We start from the raw sequence: 25,406 nt of genomic DNA on the forward strand, positions 1-25,406 counted from the left end.
TCAAGCAGAGGGCTGTGCTTGTGATACTGGCTGGCTAAGGGCTTGTTTCTTCCGTGCCACAGCCATGCGCAAGGCCTGAAGAATCATGTTCTCATTATTCATGATGTTGTAATTAGTCAGCTTCAGGAGCTTGTTAAAATCTTCTGCTTTCAGTGAGACCTCTCTGGTTGAGTATGGAGAGCAGAAACTGGAGATATCAACCTTGCCCTGTTCCATTTCAGCAGCAGTGCGTGACATGCCTGTCAAAGGAAAAAAGGAATGTGTTTGTACAGTCCCACAGAAATACCATACTCTGATAGAATACATCAAGAATAACTAGGAGAGATCACAGGTGCGATTACTATGATGACAAGTGCAGTGCTATGCTCTAAAAAATCTACTTCTGAACAAAGCCTATTGGAATGGAAAACACAAACAGTGGTGTCACTAAACGTCATTCCATTGCAATCAGCACCTTCTACTGGTCAGTTCATGGCACATCATTTTATGTGGTCACTAGTGCTCACATCTTATGCTGCACATTCTTGAGTACAGTACAAACTAAAAGGAATAAAGAGATACACAGGACAGGAGGAAGCAGAATATTAGTAGCCTTGGAAATCGTCATAAAAGCAACGTCTCAAATACTCACCCAGAAGGACACAGTACATATCACTTTATGTACTATTGCTTTGATTTTCCAGCATAGTCAACCAACACATTAAATGGCCTAAATAGAAAGCACAGTGGTACTCCACAGAACCATTCTATACTGTGATTCTCCCCTAGATCTGACTGTTATAAAAATACATAATCTGAAAAATATGCTTTGTTCTACACATTAACGTAAACATTTGGAAATTACAAGGAAAAAGTAGTTTCCATTCCTCTAATTGAGGAACACGTTCCTTCTTTTACTGAATTACATCAAGACTCAAACTAAAATTATGCACAAGATTTCACCAGATTTTGCAAACAGTTTGAATCATCACATTTTGCAGTATAATCGCTAGTAGGAACAAGCAAACAAAGGAGTTTTGTATTGGGATGAGGAAAAAGCACCCAGAGAGTGAGAAAGCTCACTGAATCATTAAAATTATCTGTGTACTGTTAACTTACCAGGTGCTACATATCTTTGAAAGGTATCATTCACTAATGGAAAATAAAGCAGCAGAGGAGCTCCTGGGGTGTCTGCACCATCAAACATGTAACACTCTTTCAGGTTCTTCTCGTCATCCTTCAGTCCAATGCAGGGAAATGGAATTCCCTGCTCTGCGAAGTACGTGCAAGCCTGCTCCAGGGGCTGGTTGTGGCCCAACAGCAGCAGCATAAGGAACAGAGAAGATACCCAAGATCAGACTGGTGCCAAAGCCTAGTAATTCATGCCAAATTGCACAAAAACCAGACTGAGAGCACTGGACAACCAGCAATAATGTGAGCACCTGTAGCCCCAGGGACTGCTTTTCTGTTGCCTGAGGAGACATTTGGAAATAGTCTTAACCAAATTTGCAGTCCAAGACAGTAAGATTCACGGTCACATTATCTGTTTATATAGCAGTATAACTTGTCCATTGACCTCAATAGGTTTTAGTAGGGTTTTGAGACCAACCTACCCATTTCTATAACCCTGAATTTCAGAAATGAGATTTCAAGCTAACATATTTTAGACCTCAAAATATAGCACTAAAAACATTCATCAGAAAGCTCATTTGTGATGACCAATTTTGTTAAATTATCTAACAAAATACTATCACCTCAGTTGGAATTAAATATTTCCAAAAGAATTCTGAGTACAAGAAAAAAACATAGTGCAATATATTTTTTTTTCAGCTGCAGTACAGAGACTATTATTTTTTATGTGGCTTCACAGTGTAAGAGCACCATTAAAGTCTCTTCCACTCAAAAAAATGACAGAACCTTAACCAGTGAAATTCGTGTTTTCAGTGGTGTCCCTCAGGGTCAGTTTACAATTACAAGTCTACATTTTGAAGTCTAAATCTGTCTGTTTATGTGTGGAATATCACTTTCAAAATCTATGTAACCATTTTAACCAAATCAGATTCCTGCAAACATAGTAAATGCATTTGATATCTTGTTTAAAGTCCACTATTCAAGAAGAAAAACTGTATTTGTTAAAAGAAAAAGATGAGGAAATTCTTCACTTGCTGGGTTGTTCCTGGACAGCTAGTAAATCACATAAAAAGACAAATAAAATTTTACATGCTTAAGCAAAGTACAGATTAAATTCAGCATCCAAATCACTAAGTTTTTCCGGCTATATTTGCGTTATTAAATCTTACATATAACTATAATAGAAGTTGCAGCTTGACCTTCATAACTTCACTATGCTGCTCTATATTTCACTTGTGAAACACTTAGGGCTATTTCAAAAGTAGCTTGAGAAAAATAGAGAGATTTTCTTCTCTATAAATTTCCATTCCTGTTTTGAGATTTACAACAGCATGTTACTAAATTCCACTAAGTTCCACGTTTTGTAGACACCTGTCTAAAAGTTGTGAAAAGCAAAGGAAAAGCTGTTACTAAACAAAAACAGTTTTGAGACTTCTCACCAAAGTCTGTGATCCCCCTGTGTAATTTAAGTGTATGATGACATCCACTTTCCGCTCTGGTCTCATAAGGGGTGGGTAACTGGTTTCAAAGAAGAAAGCTGCATCCACCAGCTCCAAGTGTTCTGAGTTGCCTCTCAGGTCATTAGGACAGGTGTCTAGCAAAGTGTCTAAAGAGTAGAAGATTCAGAGCTATTAGCAAACTGCAGAGATATCTGTCAAGTTAGAAAGCAAAAGGAAGGTGAGCTTCCCTCCCATCCAGAATCTTCCTTTACTTTAGGGTAGCATGCAGCAATCCTAAAGCTCCTTCACCCTCTCCACTCAAATTTTGTTAGTGTTTCTAAACCCACGAACTGCACCAAACTCTAGGCAGATGTTGCCTATGTCCAGAGCCCCACCCTAGCATTTTTCTTCCCAGTGAGGACTTCGAGTACCAAAATGACCCAAAAACTGAACAGTTGTATTATTGAAAGTGAAAGGTGTGAGGAGTTACTCAGTTCTCCCTCCTGTCAGTAAACATAAAACTCATTCAATTCTCTTCAGGACATACAAACGTCTCTCGCTAGTTCCCAGCCCCTGAGCCTGCCACAATGACTGCTGAGACATGTAGGCAGGAGAGCTGACCACACCTTTCCATTTTGTGAAATGTTCATGCTGGATATACTCATTGTGCATCTGGAGGCCTCTTAGGAAGTTGTGGTACTTGGAGACAGCAGGGCGATCTGTCAGGATATCCCGGAGAGTTGTGGAGAGGCCGCTCGTAGGAGTGAAAACGCATGTGGCCATCTCATATGGCTTCTCAGGCAAGTCTGGTTGTTCCTCTAGAGGTACATGGCATAAATGACATGCAACTGAATTATAACCACAAATAAGAAGAGGCTAGACACAGAGAGGAGAACAAGTCTTCTGTACCAATAGTAATCATGTGTTCCCAGCTCTTGGCATTGTGATAGTTCTAGTTGGTTCAGGTGTGGACACCTGAATTCAACAGAAAATTGCAAATTATTTATATAAATCCGAGCATAAAGTTTGGAGGTTTCTTTTTCTGAAAACATGGTCCACAGGAATGGTACATAAGTGTGTTCACTGGCTTTGCTTGAATTTTAACATGAAGATGCTCATGAGTATTTTCAAGAAATGGTCTTTAAGTATGGAGCTGCCTCTCTCAGCTGATGTAACAGAGCTCCACTACATTTACTTCATTTGACCTCTACTAAGTCTTTCGGTTTAGTTAGATTTTGAGAGAGGGTTATGCTGTGTAGGGCAAATAGATGTTGAAACAGGAACACTCAAGCTTCTCTCTGGCTGAAAAATAGGCTTTGACAGAAGGCTTTGACATGAGGCTTTGACAGAAGTATTTCTTTCAAACCTTTTAAACACAACGCTTTAGGGACCACCTGATGTATCCATCACTATCTCCAAGGCCTGTCTGATGGTGCCTTTCCTTCTTATCACAGTCTCACTATTTATGCAAAGCACCAACTATTCAGTAAAATCAAATCACTTGAGTTTTCTGGTGTGTCCCATACCCAGAGACTGAGAGCAACAGGATGACAGAAAAACTCAAAAAATGAGAAATGTGAGTGCCGTTAGCCTGTTAGAGGGGCCTAGAGGAGGGTACTTTTATTTACCTATTTCAGTCACTTTGTCTTGGGTCCACCTGTGCCAGAAGTCCTCTGAATTGTCAGCTGCGTGCCAGGCATCCAAGAGGTTTTTGGAGAAGATACTACTCCACATTCCTAGAAAGTGGAAGAGGCATAATAAGTAGTGTTGAGGTAAACACAATTAAGTTCTTTTAAAAACTGCCTTCTGTTCCTTCTGCAGCTCTTCTGTAACTTTTTCATATTTCTACGCAATTTTTGCACAAGTCCAGACACCTATTTCAGTGATAGATCAAACTCCAAAGGTAAACTTATTTCAGAAATAAATTCAAAATCTTTTCCCTCCCACTATGTTTTATCTGGAACATTTTTTTTTTAATTTTACATCGTCATTTTCCTGTTTTCATTTCCTTTTTCTGTTGATAAAGGAATATTTTCAGCTAGCTCCTTCTCTGATTACCCTCTTTCTTGCTCCATTTTTTTCTTTTTAACTTTTCCATTAGCTTCCACAAAATTTCATAGATTTCCAACTTCGAAAATTTTTTGCAAGTTATGGGAAATAGTGATGCCTCAAAAGCACTCACAAAGGTACATGACAACTTATTTGTTATTTTAGTTTCATTTTATCATAGTCCAAATGATAAAACCACCTTTGCTAGCAAGGGTAGTTGAATGAATCTCAGGAAACATAGAATTATGGAATATCCTGAGTTGGAAGGGATCCACAAAGATCATGAAATCCAACTCCTGGCCCTGCACAGGACAACCCTAAAAATTACACCATGTGCCTGAGAGCATTGGTCAAACTCATCTTGAACCCTGTTGGGCTTGGTGCTGTGACCACTTCCCTGAGGAGTCTGTCAGCTGACTGACCCGGTACCTGTGCTTCCACATGCATAACAACAGGTTTCTGGGGACTGATTTCCCGAATTACTGGTGTTTGTATTAAAATCTTGCCAATCCCCCAGGCTGGTGAGTCACCTTGCATGAAACAGATTCGGGACTCAGGGAGCTTCTTCATCAGGCGCCCCATGAAGAACTCACTGCCAAAATCCTCTGCACGAATGAAGGCGCCATACTTCAGGAAGCCCACCTCGTATGGTGTGAACTCCACCCACTCTGCCAATACATGCACAAACAACATTAGCTCCACTACTGAAAAGAGTGCAGTTGCCAGTCTTGGAATAAACTTTTCAGGTGTCAGCTCTTGCGGGTAAGCTGGCTTAGCACACATCCTGAGTAAACCCTACTGACAGCCACTTAACCAACTATCTCACTGTCTATGAGTTTGTGAAACAGCAATGTCAGAACTAAGGGAAAATTTTAATTCTTCTTTCTTTTTATCTAGTGAGTGCAAATGTTTCTCATGAAGGGTGGACTAGAACACAGATTGATTTCTATTGCTTTTATTGCCTTTAGCCAAGCATTAAAAACATAGAATCATAGAATGCTTAGATTGGAAGGGACCTTAAAGATCATCTAATTTCAACCCTCCTGCCATGGACAAGAACATACATTAAGCAAATATAAAGGTCCAGTGAATCCCTTTCTTTAAGAATTCTTAGCAGTCCTGAGATTGTGTCATAGAATTATGTTGTGTTATTAGTCTGAAATTAATATCTGAATATGCACAATCACATGCCAAGAGAGTTTACAAAACACTGAACTGTCACTGTCTATCCTGTGGCTGCCCAGTTACTCTTTACATTTCGGAACAGCACTTCTAGTGGCTTTGAATGAGAATTTAAAACAATTCATCATGATTTACAGTATCCCCACAGTGTATCTCCCTAGTTGAAAATATAGCTCTTTTTCAGATTTGAAACATTACCTCTAAAATCTTTGGTGGCAACTTTGTCCTTGACATTCAGGGCGAGGTAGATGGGCAGAGGGTTCTGACCTTGATTCACTGCCTGACGTTGATCAGAAAGTCTATGGTGGCTTTTCTGGATTTAGAAAAAACCTGAAGAGTTAGCTGATGATCAGTTCTTTAAAGACATCAGCTTATAAAATCTGACATATGATTTTCCTAAATTTCCTCCTGAATTTAATTCCATGTGCTTGAATAACAGAGGACAAGAAAATCATGTTAGCAGGAATAATTTCTGCTAAGATAACCATTCATGTTTTGCATTCTGTATACATTGACAGCAATGAGTTGCTTCACATGCTTCTAGCTTTACATTTTTAAATGTAAGTCAACAAACAGGGCAGATCTGAGTAATTCAGCTGTTACCATATACTTCATCTGTTAATCATAAGGGTTCTTCAAGGCAGCATGTTAACGATCCTTCTAATCTTTTTTTTTTTAAATACTATATTGAAAGTTAACATCCACAGAGCAAAAATCCTTGAGCTGTCCAATACTAAAAATTTATACATGAAATGGAGATTTTGAGTATACTCCAACCAAATTAAATTCTAGAAAGTTTTGCTATGCAACACTGAGGTTTGAAATACAGTGTGAAATATGATATGAAATGAGATTATTTCATTTTATCTGTTTCCTCTAGACAAAACATAAACCATGTTTACAGGATTTAAAAATAAAATAGCTTTTTCTCCAGCTATTTTCAGGCTTCTAGTTTATACGGAAGGTTTTGCTTGTGTCATTATAACAAAATTAGAAACTGGAGGTCCAGAGAGGTCAAATTCAAAGTGGCTGAAAGGCACCTGCAAAATCATAGTTTTGGCAGTTAAGATGTCTCAGGAGCTCTGGATCTATATAGTTTCTTATCACTAAATCCCAAAGTTCCATACATATGAGGTACATCTGCAGTACATTCAGGTTACGAGTGCAGCTAGTGTAAATATTGCAGCAATGGAGAGATAAAAACATGGGGCCATAAAAAGCACCTAAGAAACTTAAAATTTTCTTGGACAGATACAGTGTTAATTAGCTGGTTACTTTAGAGCTAGTCTGAGCATTTCTATGTTACATTCTATGACACTTTAGGCTCCAGTGTAGACATAATCTATCTCCAAGTTATTAATGTAAATAAGTGGTGTTCTGCCTGCATACCGACTACAGTGTTATTGAGCAGGTTCTCTTCCTAGGGCTTTAATTTCTTATAATGGTCATAAATATTAAGTCAACAACTTTATGAGAAGAAAGATGTATAGACATTACCCCATCATTCAACATGGATTCAATCATGAGCCCCCACAGATCAATAAAAGAGGTTTTATGTCCTGCTTGGGTCCTTTGGCTCAGCTCTCTGTAATAATTCCTTAGACTTTTCAAGCAAAAAGCCCCCATCTTGCACTTGGCTGCTTGCTTCCGTGCTTCAATAATTATTTCTCCGAGATCCTTACGTGACCAATCAGCATCTTCATATAGCTTTGTCATTGTCCTGCAGGTAGGAAACATGATGGAAAGCAGGGGAAAATGAACAAGATCCTTTTGAAGCTCAGAGAATACACTTTGCAGAGCTTTGGGCACTTACTGTTTTATCTTTTAGTTACTCTCCTCTTTGAACTTACTTTGAGCAGAAATGCAAGTCTAAAGGCAACTAGTCAAAAATCACTTGATCTGGGATCCAACACAAGCATCTACACGAGCTGTCTATGCTGTTTCTGTCCAACAATAAATAATCATAAAGCATCATTTTTGCATAGGATTAAGGATGTTCGCCCTTCCAATAAAGTCTACTCTTTTGGTTAGGGATAAGTTACTTCAGTGACACTAAGTGTATGATGTACAATAGTCCTTTCATAGATGACCTTGGCATTAATAGCCCAAAGATGGAAGCAATAATTCAATTCACCACCTTTACCCTGAGACCAAGTCAAAGCATGAGTTTTTCTTAACACAACAAACTCCAAGCAACAGTATCAAAATGTCTCCTCACCATGTTGTGCCAGATGAGCCACTGATGTACGAAATACAATCCAGAACACGCAACTTTTGAAGGCCCAAAATGCTGCCATACATGCCAGTAAGTGCTCTTATCCCACATCCTGCTGTGGTCACAGCCACTATAGGCACCTGTTCAAGACAAAAAAAAAAAAAAGAGAAGAAAACATAGATGGAAAAGTGGCATTAAGAAACAAACAATGTCAAAAGATTACAGAAATGCAAAAGTAACATCCAAACACTAGTAAAATAAACACATACATTAGAGATAAAGCAACACTGCTCTATAAAGCTGCAGGGCATCCCTGTGGAATATATTAGATCTTGGCACTTCAGGAAGGATTTTTATGAAACACAGGCCAAACCTATTGGTTTGAAGCTCCTTCAAGTGAGTCAGTTGAAAGCCAACTAGAAACAGAAGCTCTGGTCATCCAAACAGACAGCTGAACTGTCCAGTTGAGATCATTCTGGTGGCAAACAGCACCCCGGAGGAGAAGCTCCTTTCACTCATTCAGATGGAGGTAAAAAATCACTTCTTATCTCCAGGTCTGAGAGAAAGGAGAGAGAAAAATCCACCAACAGTACCCTTCCTGATTACCTCATGCTCTTGCAGATCTTCCTCCAAATGAAGAACATCCTTTAGTGCAGCAGCAACCACCTTCCTCCGGTTTTGCAGGAAATTCTGTTCATCAGTGCAGAGGTCGAACCCCAAGCGGGCATCTAGGTTTCTTGGCCAGAAACACAGACCCTGAGTCCTGTGACCAGGGCAAAAATGTTCTTATTGTGGACATCTCCAGCTGTGCTTGTGTGTGTTTACAGACCAGATTGTGGACAGTATAACATAATAAATGAGAAAGAACAACACACTTCTGGTTTTATTTGCTCATATAATTATTTTTTCAAGTTTCAATAGTTGCTGCCATACCTGCCTATAACTAGGCAACCACTGTCAACAGGCACTGCAGTTGAATAGGGAAACAGCTACCATGCCTTGAAGTCACTTGTATAATTCAGAAAAATCATTTCTTTGCAAAGCTGCTCTATCCATCTGTGGGCACAGTAGTGCACACAAATCAAGATCTATTACTGAGATGCACTAGCAGTTTGGAAATTTGGAGGAAAAGGGACTCCTGATTTAATTCACCATCAATGTGAAAAGGAAAACCTGGCAAATAATGAACTCACCTATCTGCTTAGAACTGGACTTGCACAGCCCCCTCTGATTTCAAATGAGCTTTGTGTAGGAGCAAATGTCTCCTAGTTAGTGGACCAGGTCTTGCTGGAGACTCACTTACCATTCATTTGCCTTTGTGTACAAGTCAATTGTCCTGTCCTGAAAATCACAATACAGACAGTGTAAGCAGTGTAACCTGTGCCTTCCTTCCCTATTCCATCTAGGGCCTGAGTTTCCCTGTCTTGGAAGTATGAAACATAGCTGGAGAATCTGGCCAGCAATGGTCTGGGCTGTGAGGGACATTAACAAGCTCCAGCACTGCCTGAGTTGAGTAGAAATGGGCCATTCACAGAAGCCAGGTGGGCTTAGGGCTCCTCAGCTTCTCATAGTTTAACCTTCATTTTCTGGGAGGGTCATTGAAAGCTGGACATCTGAACCACACACATATGGATGTTCTCTGTTTGATCTTCTGTTTCAAGCATCCCCTTTGCAAATGTATATCTTACTTGTCATATCCATTACTGTTAGTTCACATACTATGTTGATGAACATACATATTAGACATGTCCCGAGGAAGTTAGTTTAAACTCAGAACAGGATTACACAGGGTATGACTGGAACCACGTGCAGAATAAAAGAAAAAATAAATATTGCATAATTGCAGAGTGACTGTCTTTCACACCTTATACTGTAGCATGCTTCATGTCTCACAGGAACTGAATCACTGAACTGTAAGACTAATCATTCATCAAACTCATGGTGTTGGGCTACTTCGTGTTAGGAAAGATTTGTTCTCACCTCTGCTATTGTTATTTTCTCTTGTATAGGAAGTGAGTTTAGCGGTAGAGTCACAGACTCGTTCATATCCCTTTCATTTTGACTTGATGTAGACTGGAAAAATGGATGAGAGAAAAAATAAACAAGACAGTTACCTATTATACAAAAAAAGGAGGAAAAAAGTAAAAGCAGTCTCCCCTGTCTCACTTGCATGCATGCACTTATCAATTCCCTACATACACAGATTTGCACAAGCATTCAGATCTTAGTGGTCCCCAAAGAAATACACAGCAAATAGCCAGCTACGTGTTAGTGGCAATTACGTACCCTGCTGAGATGCCTCCGCCGTGGTAGAGCCACAGTGAGCGCCGACTGACTGTACTTGATGTAGTGGAACCTGGCCGGGGAGGTCGGGCAGAGACAGGAGCTCAGTGTGTGGGTCTGGGTTCCTTCATATGACCCGTCTACGGTTAACGCAAACTTTCTCTCTGAAGCAAAGGTGTTTCAAACTTAAGTTCTTCAAAAAATTGGGGTAATTTCTTTGCACAGTAATGTAACATATGTTTTTCTTGAGTAATTACTTCATTTTGACACCCAAATTATAGGAAAAATAAATAGACTGACTCATCTGAGGGTTTCAGCTTTCGAGCTGGTGTGCAGAACGTGCCATATAGCTTTAGCAGTACTGCACTTACATATATATGTGATTGCTGAGACTACTGCTGTATTCATTAGGTAAGGACTCACAGCTGATAAGAGTTTTGGGGGAAAATCACACTCTCTTCTGAAATTTTCAAAATACCTTAGTATTATACCAGAAAAACATTTTAGTATTGCATACTGTCTTATTGCTGAGATGTTTTGAAAATTCTAGACTTGGTGGAAAAGCATGGGGTTTTGTAGCAGAGAAAAACTCTCTCTGGAATCAGTAAAATCTCAGTCCCTCTATTATGTTTTCCTTTCCTTCAACCTGTAATATTTCTTTTGAAATATTTCTAGCACTTACAAAAATAGTGTCTGGTGGTTTTCTGTCTTCATGCAGTAAGCCTCAGATATGTCTGTTCAAGTAATTAAAAATGGTCTTTACATAGAATATCAGCCTAAGTTCAAGGTGAAATATACTCTGTAAATCCACACACTCCAAAGTATATAATCAGCCTTCAAAAGAATTATCCCACTCAAGCATCTTCAGTCACATCTATCAAACTTTTTCACTGCGACAGCTGAGTTCAACTGGATCACCCACGTGCTTAAGCAGTGTGCTGAATTGAGGTCATAAGGAGATGTCAGAATGAGATGTTTGAAAAGTTGCGTAGGAGGTACACAATTCCACAGGTCTGGACTTGACATGGTAGTGATACACTGCTTGAAATGTGCAACAAATGTCTCTGCTAATATACTGTGAGTCTTGTGATTCAGTAGTGGCATGTTTAATATTGTTATACCTAAAAAATTTTACTAAGTTAAATGGTAAAAGAGGCCTAATCCTCTTTCTGCCCATTTCCTTTTTCTCAGAATCCAGAAACAACAGGAGTTAGCTTGAGTGTAGGACTCAAAAAAATTCAATCCCTTGCACAAACACTTTGGAAAATTGCAAGCATCTGGCAAGATGTTACTGCAGAGGAAAATATTTTGTGGGGAAATTAGACCACATGCTCATCACACCACATTCTGGAATAATCTGTATATTTTTGATCAACCACAACCCCCTCCACAGGCCACTGGCATTTTGTCTGGCACCTTAAATAATTTTAAACTTGGATGTTCAAGTATAAAACACTAAGTGCTTTCACCATAAAGTGGCAACCAGATTTCCTCATTAAGTCAGTGAAAGGCTCACCCATAGTGTCCTTCCTCATCCTCCCACCGTTCACCTGCACCTCCAAACAGGAAACTTCACGGGACTGTAAGAGACAACCAGGGCAAGAGATAAAGGCATTTGCTATCAGTAGGGCTCTGCCTCCTCCAATCCCTTGGACCATAGGTCTCAGGGCATGCACCTCAAGGGAGAGGTAATGTAAGACTGTAATCCCCCTACCAGGTCTAGGGAGATGGGATCAGGCTTCCACATGGGAAATAACAGATCACGTAGAGATGAGGAAAGAGAAAGGATATACTTGCTTCTGCCTGGAGGAGCAGCCCTGCAAGGGCCTGGGAGAGGACTGGCCACAGGAGAAGACTCTCCAAACAATGCTCAGCCAAGCTGTCCCTGGGCAGATGGAGGGATGTCACACACCTGAGCCCAGCTCAGTTTAGGCAAAGGCAAGCGCTGGCAGCAGCTCACAGTTTTCGCAGCTTCAGCCTCTCCCAGCATGAATCACTATCTGGGACCGCGTGGGAAAGCCAGAGCTAACACCACCTTTAGCCTGCCTCTTGGTCAATGCCTTCATGCCACCATATGGAGCAACTGCCTGGTACCTTTAATACTAGCTTTGCAATAAACATTCATATATGGCAGGGAAAAAGATTATGAAATAAAAATTACCACTAAAACTCCATTAGTAACAATGTTTTCAGGAGGATCTGGACTGAAAGACAAAATGGAAAACAACCAATTCAAAACCAACACACTCTTCTTTTTCTTTTTTTCTTTTTTTTTTAACTCTTCTTTAATGGTTATTTCATTATCTCTGTCTTTAAAAGTCCATCTTCGGACAGGCAGCATGGACAAACAGTATCAGAAATTCTACCTGCACATTCAATCCATTTTGCCTCTCACAGGTTTGAGTCTGAACTTCAAACAATTTATGGACAAGTGCTGAACAGAGGAGCTCCTCACTGTATCAGGCAGGATTGTGTCCTGACACACCGAAGAAAATTTACACAGGGATGGCATATTTACAGGTATAATTACACTATTGCCCCATATTGTTCAGTTCAAATCTGTGGAATCAGAGCTAAAAAGCTGGTGAATTCATCCAACATTCCATTAAAAAAAGAAAAAAATACCATCAAATGATGGTACCTTAAAAATCAACAGCAGCACTAAGACTGATCTATATCATTCTCTCCATTAACTACACAGTCAGCACAGAAACACAGTAAAAAAAAATTTTAATCTATTCCTAAAACAAATTCCAAGTATCATTTTCCTGTAATCTTATGACAAAGAAAATATCTGGGATCCCACAATTAAGGAGAAAGAAGGGTTTTAAACTTATAACTTCCTTCTCTCATCAGAGACATCTCTATGCCCCCATCAGCACTTGTGCTCGCTTTTCTCTATGTCTGGATGCCCAGTGTAGAAGCATGCACATCATGCATGGTCATGCACCCCTTCTCCATTAAATGCTCTACAAGGTGTTTCCTGAACACCCAAATCTACCCTCTGCTTTATTTAGATGGTGACAGTGTTAGGGGTCTGCATGTGTAAACTTATGCTTTCTATCAGTAACCTCATGTCTCTGCCTTACATTTTGTTGCCTGTTTCACCTCACGCACCTGCTCTCCATTGTGAATTCAACCTCCAGCTCCTCTTTTCCCTGCAAAAGAAAACGAAGACAGTCACAGCAGGTTGGTCTCCCTGCAAAGAGAGATACCCTACAGGAATCTGTGCTCTTCAGAGTTCTTTATAAGCCAGTGTCCACCTCTTGTTACTGCATATGCCACAATTTTATTCATGTTGTATTTGGATACTTCTAGTATCACATACTTCTAGCATCATATCCATTAATTTAGCAAACTCCTAGTTTAGACCTTTGCAGGACACATGTAATACGTACTACAGGGCCTCTTGGTGGCTGTTCCCCCTTTCTGCAGTCTTGGGTTCCCACCTCCCACCTGCATTATTTCACAGGCCACTTACATTTTCCCTTTTCTTTCTCCTCACATGGGTTCTCACCCTCCCCACTGATTCTTAGCACGTGTGAAAGTGGATTTCTCCAGTTCATACAAATCATTCTGACCCTCTCCCAGCCCTCACTCACTCATGCAGATGGGCCTGGTGGCACATTAACATGGTGGCACACTTGGCTGTATGAAGCCCAGGGTGTTCTGGAGGGTGCACTTTGGTTTAGTGGAGTCTGTACACATAGACTCTTTGTGTGCTCATCTTTATCTTTTGTAATTGCTTGTCCCTGAGATTTTCTTTCTCATTAGAGGTTTTCATGCAATTCCCATGATCTTCTTGCCCTCCCAGTGTAAGCACTAAGGAGAACATGGCACGGAGAGCCAGCCTTTCCAAAAGAGGTATCAAATCAAATCAACATTCACTCAAGTCCTTCCAGGCCTAAACGTTGCCCTCGAAACTTTACTATGAAGTTGTCCCAACCACACGAAATTGAGATCTGATGAAAAACACAATTTTTTAAATAATTCAGTTCTGCAAGTGTTATGTTCATTTTCTAAATTAGCTAAAAGCCATACTGGGGTTGGGTTTACGACTGCAGATCATTACTTTTGTATTAGCAAAACATAACACAGAGCTCAAAACCACCAGCTGCAACTGCAAAACTAGTGGGGTAAACTCATTTTGACATCAAGGACAGTAAACAGACAATTAGGTCCAATTACATTGGCCAGCTCTTTCTGTAGAAGCACCGTCCAAAATTTGCCATAATTACAGAAACAACTGTAGGTATGAACCCCTGCAACACACAGACATACTCAGGTATGGACAGTAAGAAAAGCTTGTATAGGACACATAAAAGGAAAGCTGAGATACTCATATTCTCACCTGACTCCACCCCCTTTTCTTTGTCCTTGAAATTTATCCATACCTGTGGATTCAACTGGAAACTTAGCTGAATGTTTTCCCCAAGCTGGATTTTGGAGACATCAAAGAATACAGTGAGGAGATGGTCATCTTGAGTTACATTGTCCTCATCACAAACTTTTAGTTCCAGAATGTTCTGGAATAAAAATTAATTAATTATTTAATTAATTAATTAAATATTAAAGGTTTAACAGACATAACATGCTATAGATATTTTATTTTAGCTGAACAAAGTTGAGAAAGAATTTCAAGAATGAAAAAAATATAAACATTGCAGTTGCTCTCTACATACTTTATTGGCTATGCGGGCAGATACAGTCTTACCCAGCCATCAAAAGCTAAATAGGCACAGCAAGAGAGTGTGAATACAGTAAGAGAGTGTGAATACTTCTCAAGGGAACTCAGAAAGACCCACAGAATGGAAGGGCTATATGGTGTGTTTGATATCTGGTAAGAATAGCTGGAGGTATCTGCACTCTTACCTTAACCTGGCTCTGAATTGTGAAGTGGAAGGTTTCATTCCATGTTGGATTCTTGCTGTTCTGGACTGTCTTGGTGCGGAAATGCTGCACTGAAGCTGTTGGCAGGCTCAGGCTCACATAGCAATCAGACTGAGTTACTGTTGAAGAGAAGGAAAGTAGGAAAACAACGGATCAATGAAACAATCTAGTACCCCATAAGGTGGTGCACTGTGCGAATTTTTAAGCTCAGTACATAAAGCAATACACAGAATGCAGACCAACAAGTTAACTGGGGTACCATCAGGCCACTGCTAGACAACTGTCTTGCTTTACTATTGTGAAAGCCTGGCAGTGTGCTTTCTTGAGAATTACTTTTTCTAAATTCCTGGAAAAATAACAAATGCTCAAAATATGCAATTGTGTGGCTGAAAAGCCATCCATATGGATATGGGTCCGTACACACAGCAGTATCACAGGGCTGGGCACTGTGGACCTTAGCAGCTGTGATAGGGGCTACCAAATGGACAGAGCCCATCTTCTATATACTGGGCTTCCACAGGTAGGCATGAACATGCCTTAGTATGTCTAGAGTAGCTCTAGATTTATGTTTTGTCTCTTCTACCTTCTGGAGCATCCTTCCTTTTTTCTGAGACCTCTGGCTGCCAATGCAGCAGGGATAGGTGCTCATTGCATTGAAGGTTCCCATGAAGCCCCACTGCTGTCACAGAAGACACGTCTTCCACCAAGGTACCTGCTCTCAGTCTGTTTTCTTCCCTTTTTGGAAATTTAAAGAAAGGGGAACACAGTGCACCACAGACTTCAACAGCACAGATTTTCAAGACAAAAAAATTCAAGAAAAAAATTCAAGAGCTGTGGAGATGAGAGGAACTGAATTCAATCTTCTGTAAGTGGTTTAGAATGAGCACGGATAAGAAAAGCATTGAAAAGTTGAACAGTTTGATGACTAACATTTGCTTTGAGAAGCAACTGTCCTGAGGCAGGGTTTCACCAGTAAAACTGTATAAAAATATATATTGCTTAATGTCACTATTTTCACCTGCATATCTGTGCCTCAGCCAGCACAGTAAAGGTATTTGCAACACTAAATGTGCAGGTGAAAGCTCGTCTGTGTTTCACCGCAAGGAGAGAGCTGACGTGGCTTCTCTGCATGAAATTGCATTGCTTTTGCCTCCACTAGAGGCGAGTTCAGGTCATAAAGTTCCCCTACCAATTTTAATGTTCCCAGATGTAGTGAGGACAGCTTTAGTCTTTTTATTTTCCTTTCTCAGCTGAAGAGGCCAGTTGTAGGGTTGAGCTTCCCACCTGAGCTCCATCATAAGTGATGGACGTTAAGGGCCAAAGTTTTGGTATGAAACAGTCGTTAGGAGAAGTCTGCAGTGCTTATATCATCAAGCACTTTCATTCTAAGATCAGAATAATCTACCTGCTAATATATTTTGTCATCATTATTAGGAAATAAAAGACAAATGTGAATAATGAGATTAACAATCCCGTGGACCCACACTCAGAAGTCAGGGATGATTACCCTATAGAACACAATCTTTTGGTTAGGGATGACAACATATACAAGTGGCAAAGACAGCATGAGGAGTATTGCCCATAAGTGCCAATTCCATTATTAGAATTGCATTTCCTCTATTTGTAATGCCATGTACTCAGCATTCTTGCTGTTGCATAGCAAACAAACCTGAATGGTAGTGGAATAGGCTTAAGTCTTGTCACACTTAGTTTTACTGGTAGACCTGATTTGGGGAAACAGAATAATTGTCTTGGCCCTTTATTGTCTCCCCATCTGCAACTCAAGGGTTAACAAGGCCAGCCTTTTTCTGACCCCCATCTCCCCTGAGGCTTAAGTCATCTTTATTTCTTTTTTAGTAACTCTAAATGTAAAAACAGCTACTCTGACTGATGAAAGTAGTTGTATACTCTAAGATATATGAATTCTACAAAAATATCAAAATGCATAGACATCACCTGAGCTTCTAACAATTCTAATAGCTCTCAAAATTCTGTGTGTATACAGGAAATGTCCATATGAAAATCTTTTTTGGCTCTTAGGAAATCCAGACTGACATTAGAACAGATCGCTGGTGGCTCTTGTCCCCACTAGAAGGACCAGAAGGACCCAAATGGATAAGGCTATTGGTGAACCAAAGTTTATTTCCTTGACACTTCCCAAATAGCAACACATTCTCTGACTACTCTGTTGCAAAGAAAAAAAGTACTATTTTGAAAGTCCATCAATTATTTTTTTTCTGTAATTGATCACTCTCTGCTACAACACTGTGTCATACACCTGTAAGAAATAACTACCTGTCAGACAGCAGAGCTCTGACTTCTCATTTAGATCTCCGACTTTCTCTAGGGCACTTCTGACCCAGTCACTATACAAGCATGCTTCCCTCTGCCCATCTGCCAAATGCGTTTGGTGATGTGTTTTGTAGTTCAGAAGTGTCCTCTGAAACCTAATTACTTCTTGTTTGTGACATATTTTCCAGATGTGATGAGGGAGGCACTTAAAACACCCAGGAACCTTTTTTTATACATCTCTGATACCTCAGATCCATATTCTGCCTGACCAGTTCCAGGTACAAGCAGATGTGAGAAATGGCAAACCACAGCATATCCTGTGCCTAAACTGGTTGGTCACTCCACAATATCCCATTGCCTTTCCACGTACACGCACAAGGCTCCCACTGCCAGCCACATGCAAGAAAATCATTGTCACCCTGGTATGTAAGCCTAACCACACCTAACTACAACAATTACACTCACACAGTATACAGACAACAAAGCATCACAACAGTGACCTGTTGTGTCCCTCCCCTCAGCCATGACACATGAACAGCCATCAGACATGCTTGGGGCAGCAGCTGTGGTATCACTGTGGGGCAATATCCTGCCAAAAGCAGGTGTGGCAGCAGGTATTTATGAAAGCATGGTCTCTTCATCCAGTTATTATGCTAAGTGTCTAATTATCTTCCAGTTTAATAGCAGGACTGGATCTTAATTATGCTTTACCATTAGAAAGCATTACAGCAATATGACACATGCTAAAAAACACCATAGCCCCAGCATCATGCTGTGTCCCAAGCAGTAGGGCACCAGCAATTCTGGCTCAAGATGAAATCTCACCTGTCTCAGAGAGAGGTCAAATTCAAGCAGGGCTAAACAAAGAAAAAATTATTCATTCCACCTCCTTTTTCGATCCGATATCCAGCCCACCTGTAACTTGGGCAGAAGCCTCAAGCATCTTCTCCTCTTGGACTACCTTTAGCTGTTCACTATTTCTAGGGAGTAGATTTTTCATTACTGTCATGGTATAGTTTTTTTCTTATTGTAGTGAAAGAATCTGAATCAAAACTGTGGTCTCAAACACTGTTTGCCCTGATCATCATCTTGATCAGGTCTCCCTGGATTTGGATCTATCCAAGTCATAAAATACAAAATATCATCACCAGCTGAGAGAAGCATTTTTCTTCTTCACATACTGTGTAGGTGACTAGATACCTGGCTGAAGGCAAGTGGACAGGCCAGGATTGCTGTTTCCTGGAGCACAGAATATTAGATAATTTACATAATTAAAACTTTTTTATATTCTTTTTTTAAATAAAAATGTGAGTTACTTCCATGAAAGTAAACGTCGTCCTTCTCAAGGCCCCTTACAGTCAGACTATCAGAATTCATTCTGTCCTGGGAGATCAGTTCCTGTCTCCAGGGAGCATTCAATATTAATCTTCTAATAGCTAAATTTCAACAGAAAGCTTCCACACTTTCTCCCACCCTGCCCTTCACACTGGGTGGAGCACATTATAAATATCCCTAAAGTAGTATCAGTAGTCTCATTTACACCCCTCCTTAAAACACCCCTTTGCTGAGATGTTGCTAAACAACCTTACTGTTTCTTTCCCGGTTTTTCCCTTGTTGGGCTTTATCAGTCCACATCCTCTGATTTTATAAATGTATTTCATGCAGCACCTAGAACAATAGGCTGTTGGTGCGTAATTGTAAGTGCTTAAATGGTGAAGTAAGTAATAAATAACAACGAAACAATAAGAACAGCACAAGAACAGAACACCAGAGGAAGTCTGCAGGTTCCTGCAATAAGTATCACATTGGACCGCAGTCCCTCAAACACTAATGTATTTCACTGATTGTATTTCTTTTCAGGATCTCAAGGGCCTTTGCAGAAACTGATCTGTGGCAGAACTGCTACTACAATCCTGTGAAAAAAATGTTTTTATAAAAATGTAAAATATACTTAATAATATTACAAAATATAGTATCAAATTAATGTCTTATATTAAAACATCTAAAACTTTAAATTTCCAAAATTGAAAAGTATAATTAAAAAAAAAATCCGTAAAAGCTTCAAAAATATAATTTTCTTACTAAGAAAATGCTGAAGAATATTTTTAACACCAGTCAAGGTTCCTTTAGTCTAGGGCCCACAGGCAGTGGCCACTGAGGGATCTTGGATGTTTTCAGGAAGCAGGAAATGATGGCTTAAAATTGCTCAGCTCACTATCCCCATCCAGTTGCCTGCTTTTACTTTATTTATACCCTTAATACTGTGTTTTCTTTTCTTCTGCATTTGTTAATTTCACTTAATGATTTAGTTTCTCTGTGGTATCTTGTTCTTTAGTCCCTTTGACTTCTTTTTTTTTTAGGGAAGGACCTTTGGTCTTGTTAAGGTTAGCCACCAGTGCCAGAAGTAAATATATCCCACATTTAGTGATGGGTGTCTAAGGAAGAGTATAAGAGGGCAAACATCATATAATGCTCACTCAGCCCTCACAATTTAAGATTCAGACACTTCACGAGCCAATCTTCACTGGATTTTTTTCTTCTATGGACTTGTCCAGTTTCCACCTGAAACTCACATAAACTTCTGGCATTTGTCATCTCCTACCAAGGGGAGTTCCCAAACCATGTCCTTCTATTTGTTCTGGAACTGTGGTGGTTGTCCAAGGTCTGTGAGAGGCTGAGTTTGAAATCTGAAGTTCTCTGCAGAGAAAGCTGTGTTTTTAAGGGTGGGTTGGATTGGTGCACATCGAAGTCTCACCCCAGTAGGGAGTTAGGATGCACAGGGGACACACACCCAAATCTGGGAACTGGCAAGTGTTCACAGGTCCAGGAATATCAAGAGGCCTAATGAGCCTGATGGGGATGTGGGTGTGCTCAGTGAGAGACAGGAATGTGGAGAACATAAACAAATTAACTAAATTAACAGGTGTTATCAATGATATCAGCTATGCATCAATACACAAGTGGAAATTACTATTATAAATTACACACTGAGGGATGAGTGGGAAGAAAACACAGAATAGTGCAATGGTGCATTAAAAAGTCAGGGTTTAAAAGGAGGAATGAAACAATTTAAGTTGTCTTAGATAAAAATATTCTCTTATGCACTGAACTTCCACTAGAAGTCTTCTGTTATCTATTCCATAGGAACGTTAGTGAGGTTATGAGATTCTCTTGTAATGGATTAATTTCCCCATCTCCATTATTTGGAAAATGGAGAAGATAGACCAATAGTCAAGTCAAACTTCAACACCAGGTTGGGAGACTACTTAGACACTATATGAGTATTAAACAAAGTGATCCAAAAACTCTACAGAAATCTAGTGCAAGGTTGGGCACAACTGGCAAGAGATAGAAGAAGCAGTTTAAAACATCAAAAATCAGTAAGGTGCCTGAAAAAATAGGTGACACTTGACAACCTGTTCTATCTACAAAATTTTGCAGGAAAAGGAAAGTAACAAAAAGAAAGAGCTGGGAAAAGAAAGAATTAGAAAAAAAAAAATCAGTGTTAGGAAAATGGTACTGTAAAGAAGTCCACTTCACTTGTGATGGAGGGCCACATGCTTCTGAGTTTCATAGGGCTGTGTCAAGCTCATCTCTATAGAACTGTAAAGATGAATGAATCAACCCAACAATATTCCCCCAGTTTTACAAACAAACCAGGAAAATTTTGCACATTTTTTTTTATCTCAAGACTCTCATTTTGCTGCTTCTCAGTGAAAGTCCTATAAAGTTATAAATATGTAACTTGTACTAGTTTTTACATTGTCCATAAAATTAGGCAGAGATTAAATTAGTTCATTAAAACTTTTGAAATATAGGCTTATTTTATATGATAAAGAGACTATCAATGAAATATACGACTTCTACAAGCCTGGCTGCACAGAAAAACATGTTCTTAAACTGCTTTAAAGGAAATCTTTCTGGTAAATACTGCTCACAAATTTTATGCTCAATAAAATCAAATGTTATTGGAATTAAGCAGCTGTCAGTCAAAATTAGATTCAGCATTTAAACATAAGCAAGGCAGTGTGCCCTGACTGGTATGGTTTTCTTTTCCCACAGGATGAATGTCCACAACAAGCAAAGCATTCACCTTTTGCAAGCATTTTTTCTGTTTTCTTTCTTCAAACTGTTTTTTCTCCTCAATATTTTGACTGATACTTCCATTTCAAAGAGAGGATAGCTTGCCAATGTTGGTGGTGAATGTTGTTCTGTTTTGTGGGCAACATCCAGTATATGCTTCACACTGTCAGGTTACAGCCTCAGCCTGGAAAGCCCATGCTCTGGCTTTACTGTTGCTTCAGATGCTGTGCTGCACTACAAAATCATGTCTGTCATTCTAACTGCTCCTTTAAAAAGCTTTGTGGGCTGGTGGGACATGACTTGGACTGGGAAGCAGAAATGCCTGAGCATTTCAGTACCTGTCCTATGTCCTAGAAGCTTTCTGATATTGTAAAGGACAGCATCAAAACATAGTAAACTCCATTCAGAATAAAAAATAGTTTCAAGAAGCATTGATCTAGATGAGAAAAAGGTGGAGAGGAAGTTTGGTAAGTTCATTATCATGCAGATGCTTAATAGAACATGATTATCTGGGGAGATACCTAAGGGCTGTAGTTTTCCACAGCTCACTCTTTCAGTTCAGTGTGCATATTTGAACATTCAGATACGTTTTAGCTGTAGCAGGGGATTTCTCTCAAGACTATAACTGAGCTTCAAATCTCCTTTCTAGGCTGTAGAAGTAGTCCAGTGGGAAGGTTCATACAGATTCCTCTTCCCCATACATTCAGCATCAACAAAGTATCTTACTACTCTTCAATAAATACTGGAGCGAGAAACTCTTCTTCACATGGTCTCTAGAGAAATTGTCACAGAACTTGAAGCAAATCACATTAGAAAGGCATAAAAATATATCTTGTCTTGCATCTTTTTAACTGAAAAACTTTACTTTTGTCCTGTTCCTATACAAACTTTCTGGATTCAGACCTTTTTATCTGCATAAATGAACAGATGCAAGACAAAATCAGTCACCTCCTCAGACTGGAGGTGATTGTCATTCACACTTTTTTTTCTAGTGCTTTGCAGTTCAGGCATTTACGGACCATTAATAAACACTTATGTAACTATATTCCTGGGCATTTTGTAAAAATAATTAAGAATAGAAAAAGCTAACTGTGAGCCCTCAATTAAGTTGTGAAACATGGCTGTGCCTATGGCTGAATCAAATTTGACAGTCCATAAGCTGTGATAGGCCCAGGGTTACACAGGCTAGATATTACAGTAAGAAGGAACCATAGAATGGAAGTTCTTATTGCAGTCTTTCCTGTGAACAAAAGAAAATTTATTTGCAGATCCAGATGTGAAATATTTTATCCATTCTATGTAAACATGTTCTGCATTACAACTGGTGGATAGACTTCAGTGTTGTATTGGCAAGTATGTAAGAATAAATAGTATCTTCTGACTGTGCTACCTCATCTTCAGCATACCATGATCACACATCTGATGTCTCTTTCCTTTTATAAATAGTCTGTAGTGTTTGTGACACTTGGTAATATTCAGAGTAGTTTTACAAGCACAAGGATGCTCCTCCAAAGATACTCACACAAGTCTGCTTTCCTGGCATTTTTCATCTGTATGACTTTTACAGTAAGCAAGTTGCATGGAGAGGGTTCTGTCTGTTGAAAAGTACAAAATGCATAGGATGAGCAGGCAGAAAGGAAGAACAGAAGCATAATCAAGGACAACACTGAATTAAGTTTTCAGTTCCAATCAACAAAACATTTCTAAACCGAGGTCCCTCCTTGAGTATTATCTTCTTCTTCCCAGAAGGTTTGTAACCAGGTATGGCCACAGACACGAAATGTACAATAACAGACCAAACCTCTGATGTTGTCCACTTTCCAATCTGAGAAAACTTGTGGTAACCCTTAGTTTGACGTGTCTGACTCTTACAACCAATCTCAGAGAAATGTGTAATAGAGAACCTTGCTGTGTTAATAATACAGCTGACACACATCTTGATCTGTGAAAATTCACAGAATGTCATATATACCCACTATATTACACAACGAACAGCAAACAATCTGGCAGGGCAGGAATTAGTAACGATATCATGGTGTAACAATGCTGCTCATAAGTTGATTTATAGCTACATAATACCAATCTTGATGTAGAACAGTGCTGGGTTTTAAACAATGAGGACCTGAAAAGTGCCTTTTAGAGACCCATCCCAAACTTCTCAGAAGGGCTGAGAGCCCCAACTCTGTAGTTATTTCTCTCTGAATAATTCGGTTCACCCAATCTTCTTCTAAGCAAAACTCTCAGGAAAGTATCAAAGGAAATATTTACAGCCTTCCTGTAGTTAAAGGGGGTTATAAAAAAGAGGGAGAGTGCATTTTTACACAGATAGTGATAGGATGAGGGGCAACAGACTTAAACCAAAAAAGAAGAGATTTGGGTTAGATATTAGGAAGAAATCCTTTACCCAGAGGGTGCTGAGGCACTGGGACAGGTTGCCCAGAGAAGTTGTGGATGCCCCATCCCTGGAAGTGTTCAAGGCCAGACAAGATGGGGCCCTGAGCAACCTGGTCTTGTGGGTGGCATCCCTGCCCATGGTGAGGGGGGTGGACCTAAATGATTTTTAAGGTTCCTTCCAACCCAAGCCATTATATGATTCTAATTTTGGGAAACCACCTAAACCTAAGTAGTTATCAAAAGACATTTAAAAAACCTGCAAGGAAACTGGTTTGTTTTTGTCATCCTCTCTCAGTCTAAGCAAAGATCAGACAAAAAGGGTACTTAATGAGTATATAGGAGCTGAAGGTGAGGTACTTTTTTCCCTAGATAAGTATCCTTCTTAAAGGAATAAAAGGAGGAAAAACTGCACATTTAATGATGTAAATGACAAAAAACTCCCAAAACAATAACAACAACAAACACACTCACACATAAAATCCAAACAACAAACAAACAAACCCTAAAAAAACTCCAACAAAACTACACCAAAAAACAAGGGGAGCAAAGAGGAAAGAGAAAAACTAAGTAGTGAAGCAACAAACACATATAAGAGACATTTCATGCATACTACCTACAGAACAGGGGGTATCACAGCAACAAATACATAGATAAATATATAAAAATGTGCAATGTCTTACCATTCATTCCCTTATGCCCCAAAACTGACACAAATTTGAGAGAACTACATTTAACACCTCACGTCATATTAGTTTCCTGACTTTACCTATGCACTCATTGACATTAATGATAACTACTTATTTTTCCTCAGTGAGTTGTTTTGCCTAGCCTCATTCAGTGGAAGCAAAGAGGTATCTTTTTTTTTCTTTCTAATTGGGGATTTTCAAAATAGATAAATTACTGCATCATTAAAGTCTTTGCATTTCTGAAGGCCAAAACACAAAGTAGTCACAAAACCCAGACAGCAGCCCTGCTTTGCTCTCAGCTTTGGTGCTGAAGAAGAATTCTCAGAGCAAATTGCAAGTGGCAGAACACCACCTCCTTCAGCAGGTCCCATCTGCCGCCAATGGACAGCCAGCTCAGCTCATTGCAGAGCCTCCTCTTGCCTTTTCTTACCTCACTTTTGCTGTAGAACAGTCCCATTGTGGTCTTTTCTGCCTCTGAGCCAGGTGTGAAAGGTGTAGATGGATGGGTAGAGAGGAACTTCTTGTGCTTTAGGCTGCCGGGAGCAGGCAGGCAGGTGAGTTAGTGCTTGACTCAGCGCAGCCTGACCCCGCCACCACCACTTGAGCAATTCCCGACTCCTCCTCTCCCTCCTCCTCCTACTCCTTGCTGCCCGGAATGTGAGTGCACGCTGCACACCTGCACAAAAGCACAGACACCCAGCCTCTGGCACTGCAGAAGGATGGTCTTTGCTGCTGTAGTTACAGAGAAATTGAGACTGAAAAGGGATCTTCTCTTCACAGTTA

At 39.8% G+C, this 25,406-nt stretch overlaps 1 protein-coding gene across 1 annotated transcript; it reads right to left on the bottom strand.

Moving 5' to 3' along the window:
• On the bottom strand, nucleotides 1-25,080 carry LOC103760140 (cytosolic phospholipase A2 epsilon). Its single transcript, XM_018082233.1, has 20 exons — nucleotides 25,054-25,080; nucleotides 23,066-23,138; nucleotides 15,151-15,287; nucleotides 14,673-14,804; nucleotides 13,396-13,436; nucleotides 12,440-12,482; nucleotides 11,795-11,858; nucleotides 10,282-10,442; nucleotides 9,976-10,068; nucleotides 9,299-9,336; nucleotides 8,602-8,758; nucleotides 7,999-8,135; nucleotides 7,278-7,500; nucleotides 5,979-6,093; nucleotides 5,129-5,266; nucleotides 4,178-4,285; nucleotides 3,176-3,367; nucleotides 2,550-2,716; nucleotides 1,099-1,282; nucleotides 1-239 (listed from the first exon to the last, which is right to left on the bottom strand). Exons 1-20 carry the CDS (start codon nucleotides 25,078-25,080, stop codon nucleotides 1-3), a joined length of 2,469 nt encoding a protein of 822 aa, XP_017937722.1.
• Between the last annotated feature and the right edge of the window lie 326 nt (nucleotides 25,081-25,406).

This window comes from Manacus vitellinus, unplaced genomic scaffold (genome assembly GCF_001715985.3).
Source record: "Manacus vitellinus isolate BGI_N305 unplaced genomic scaffold, ASM171598v3 scaffold_6_pilon, whole genome shotgun sequence".
Taxonomy (NCBI): Eukaryota; Metazoa; Chordata; class Aves; order Passeriformes; family Pipridae; genus Manacus; species Manacus vitellinus.